General features: G+C 36.0%; 1 protein-coding gene across 1 annotated transcript; it reads left to right on the plus strand.

The window, feature by feature from the left end:
* Positions 1–1,338: 1,338 nt before the first annotated feature.
* Positions 1,339–4,040, plus strand: LOC128983020 (uncharacterized). Its single transcript, XM_054402141.1, has 2 exons — positions 1,339–1,453; positions 2,799–4,040. Exons 1-2 carry the CDS (start codon positions 1,388–1,390, stop codon positions 3,099–3,101), a joined length of 369 nt encoding a protein of 122 aa, XP_054258116.1. The 5' UTR covers positions 1,339–1,387; the 3' UTR covers positions 3,102–4,040.
* Positions 4,041–4,302: the final 262 nt, after the last annotated feature.

A 4,302-nucleotide genomic window follows, 5' to 3' on the forward strand; every position in this document is an offset into this window, starting at 1 on the left:
AATACAAATTGGTATGTAACCTGAATATAGTCTGGAGGAATTAAACCGCGTTGTATTGGTTAACGTTTCCTCTAAATTGTATACACCTACCTAAAAGTTTTTTCCAGGTAAATTATAATACGGTTGAAAGTAAAGTAGGTACATGGTAGATAGTTTTTTAGTTGAATCATACGGTCAATCAATCTCCAAAACAGTTTGAAATTATGTTGGATGATATTCTATGCGTACCTGGAACAGTTGGTTACATTTATTGTGTTCCTTGAACCGACGTAGTTCACAAAGGATACATTCCACGTAGGCTAGATGCTGTTAACCTACATCTTTGACGGTTTTATGCATAATTTGCCACAGGAGATTGCAAGGATGTACAGTAGCAACTTTCGTTACCGAATATACTTGGTAAATGGTTCTGTGGAATAATGATCTCATAGAAAGGCTACTAAATTGACAATCTTCTTAAAACGTTTCCTGAGATTAAAATGATTAACAATTAATACAAGCACCGAATAAATTATTTACTTACGAATTGTATTGGACTGTCACAATAATTGGTACCTAGGAATGAGGCTTTTCCAAAATCATTTTTAAATTCAATACGAAGTCGAGGACGTTAAGTGGTTAAAACAGTTTAAGTGTTAAAACATATATTTTATTCCTGCTAAGGAGAGTTGTGTTTACATAGTACAATACAATTAAAAAGATGTTTTGTAGCAGTTATATGAATCAAAGAATTCATAGAAAGACTTTGTGATACCCGATTGAGCAGCTAAGAAGATTGACTTTGTTGCGAACTTTGAAAAGCAAGTTTCTTCACCTCTGCCTCACCCTGTAGTTAAACCTTATACTTTTTTCAGCATGGCTTAGCAGGATTTACCATTGCTCTCTATTCCGAAAGGCAAATAAACCGTTTTATGTCAAACTATATAAAAAGCTCCATTAAAAATAATGTAAAATGTTGTTAGTATCTAAAAATTAAAGCGTTTTGACCTTAGGCAAAAGTTGTATGTTAGCAAATTTTTCTATTTATGATATATTTCATTTAAATTAAAAACTGATATTCATTATTTCCTAAAATTCTTTCTACAATAAAGTACGGTAAATATGAAACTGCATTGGAAAACACAAATTTACTAAATTCCTTAGGACAAACAGTTAATTACTAAACACTGATATCGTTTTCTGTTAGTGTGTGTTGTTTTCCCGAGGCATTGAGATAAGACATCTAGTTTTTGTTGGTGATAAGGAAACTATGTTCGGTGTGATTCAGACAGTGTTTTCCTGTGACGCAACGACTATGTCACATGACGCATGCTTCGCTACAGTTATCACAGAGTATCACAGTTAGTTGTGTGGCGCTGGTCATTGGTCATTGATCATCACAACCGCGATGGATCTTACAAGAACGGTGTTTGTGTTATTGACTCTGATGCTATCCGTGGAAGTTTCCGCACAGGTAACCCTTAGTATAAAAAGTATCTTAGAATGTCCATGGGACTGGATGGGTGTTCTGAAGACTAAATAAAAGATTGATTACCATTATAGAAACTTAGTTTCATCTAATAATTTTAAACCTAATAATCAATCATATTTTATAAAAACGTATGGTGTTTTTCAAAAGAGGGCCGCCACTATTTCAACTGTGGAAACCCCACAGTTTACGTTACGTTAGGTTAGGTAAGGTTAGTTTACAGCTTTACTCACACGTTTTTTCATATTTATTTATTGACTTCTTATTTCTCTTATTTATTTAGAAATAATCACAAAAACTAACCATGTAGGGAAACTTTAAATAGCTTCTGCTCTCTTCTGAAAAAGATTACTGACTACATGTGCATTTTCATCTTATATAATAATATTTTACGTAATGCTGTAAGTAAAGTATATTTCGCACTTACTTGGCTATCCATTGAATTTGATTGGTTCATAAACATCACTAATCGTTATTCAAATGTAAGCTTGATTAGAATAGGATTCGTTAACTTTGATTATATTATGTAGATGAGGACTTGGCAGCTATAAAATTGTAATGTATAAAAAATTTATTTTTTATCCATTGGAATACTTTTTTGACTAAAGCATTATTAAAATATAATTATGGTACCCTTGAATGGCTTTCATTTTATTATGAAAAAGGTCACTTGAAACACAGTCACCAATGACATTTCTAAGTAGTTGTTTTTTTTTCATAAAATAACTTGAATAAAACAAGCTCTGTGCTTAAAACCTCTTTTATTTTTTTTTGTCATAAGCATTTATAGGTTATTTGTAATAGGAGGTTCCAAACCCTGGTTTTATCACAATATAATCAGGTTTTAAATACCTACCTAATTAATTTTAAGTTACAAGGTAATTGTGAATTGTGTTATTAATTTTTAAACAAAGGAGAAGATAAATGCTAAAAATGAATCGTTAGGAATATCTTTTAAAATCGTTGCGATAAATTATCATTCATTATAGCCTCCTCAGAGCTAAGCAATTTACTGATAGAGCTGGATCCAGTTACCCTTGATCAATGATCAAACTCTCTGGGTAGCAGAGTGGTTATCGTACTCACCTTCAAAAAAAAGGTCGCGGGATTGACTCCAATTTAGGTCAATTCTGGACCCAAATGCCTCTGGTTTTTGGGCTAACAATTTGACCTTGGCCAGGAACAAAGCTATGAAGGACGTTTCTCCGATTTCACGGTAATTTAAATTAATATTTTAGTTAGGCCTATAATAGTCCCTTTTGTGCTCCCATTCTAAAACACTGTGTTTTCTTCCTTGTTTTGAAACGATTTCAATAAGTTTTGTTTGCAGTTGAAGGAGGAAGGCGAAACCGACGTGAATGTGACAACTACCACGACGACACTTGCGGGGGTGTTGAAAGAGTACCTGGACGACATCGAGACTGTGGAGCTGGCGGTGGTGAAGTGCGCTACAGGTCACAGGGAGCGACACCAGGGGGCGGCAGCGGCGCTGGGGGCGGCACTGGACCGCTGTGTGGTGCAAGGTCGGGGGCGGAGGGACCTCACTGTCTGTGTTGAGCAGCAGACGCGGAGGGTAGTTAGTGACGTCAGACAACACATCACCGCACTCAAGAACTGTGTAGATACTTTATGACAGTAAGACACTAGGGATTGCAGCAGTATTGGGGGTGGCACTGGACAGCTGTAGGTGCAAGGCCGGGGGGGTAGGATCTCACTGTCTGTGTGGAAGAGCAGACATCGAGGGTAGTTAGTAACGTCAGACAACACATCACTGCACTCAGGAACTGTGTAGATACTTTATGACAGTAAGACACTGGGGATTGCAGCAGTGTTGGGGACAGCACTGAACAGCTGTAGGTGCAAGGCCGAGGGGGGTAGGATCTCACTGTCTGTGTGGAAGAGCAGACATGGAGGGCAGTTAGTGACGTCAGAAAACACCTCACTGCACTCAAGAACTGTGTGGATACTTTATGACAGAAAGACACTAGGCAGTCCTTCCTCTCTTGACTATACTATACTGTATGCTCAGGATGTGCTGCGGTAAGTGGACAAGCTCTGACACAGTCTGTTGGCGTTGATCATAGAAACACCCAATAATAGTTTACAGTGACGATACCAGCAAGGGAAGTGAAGGGAGTTAGTTGATGTATGGATGTCCCATGGACACCTTTGAACTTTAAAAAAGTGTAAAGGTATATGTCGAAACAGGCACCAGTGCTATATAAGTTCCTATGAATTATTTATATAATTTAATAAAACAGATACTAACATTTGTTTATGTTTCGGAAATAGTTTACCCTCTAGTCCTAGACCTAATTCGTTTGTAAATTGTTTGTAATTTGTTGTATTGAGAGTTTATAACAGTATAGGTAATTACTATTCTAAATTTATATTGACAAATGGAGTATTTTATTTTCAATATTGCGTAAACTTTTAGTTTTCGAATTGATTAGCCTTGACACCTTCAATATTTTTACTATGGATAAGAATCTACTTACGTATGCCAGAAGGTGTCACTTTCATATATTATTCATGCTGTACAATGTTTATTTCTATATGTGCGTGTGTTTCCCGTAAATAGTCATAAACAATCTCTCCATGTAATAAATTTTACATGCTAGAATGCTGCTGAATATGAGCCGTGTATTGAAGGTCGAAACATGTACAGCATGAACAATATCTACAATTGGCACCTTCTGGCATACGTAAGTACATTCTTATCTGTAGTATTTCTTTTTCTCAATACATAACTTATACTTACGTCGAGTATAGCTTTCAAATTGAAACATTTTTATGGCTTATCTCTTCACAAAAATTACTTTCAACATAACGGT

This window comes from Macrosteles quadrilineatus, unplaced genomic scaffold (assembly GCF_028750875.1).
Source record: "Macrosteles quadrilineatus isolate MER2022 unplaced genomic scaffold, UCM_ALF_1.0 Scaffold_1__1_contigs__length_201487025, whole genome shotgun sequence".
Lineage (NCBI taxonomy): Eukaryota > Metazoa > Arthropoda > Insecta > Hemiptera > Cicadellidae > Macrosteles > Macrosteles quadrilineatus.

Bases quoted from the DNA above. Each gene is read 5' to 3' on its own strand.
- LOC128983020 (XM_054402141.1), top strand. From the start codon at position 1,388: ATGGATCTTACAAGAACGGTGTTTGTGTTATTGACTCTGATGCTATCC. The intron at 1,454-2,798 runs GTAACCCTTAGT...TTTTGTTTGCAG, and splicing joins CCGTGGAAGTTTCCGCACAG to TTGAAGGAGGAAGGCGAAAC.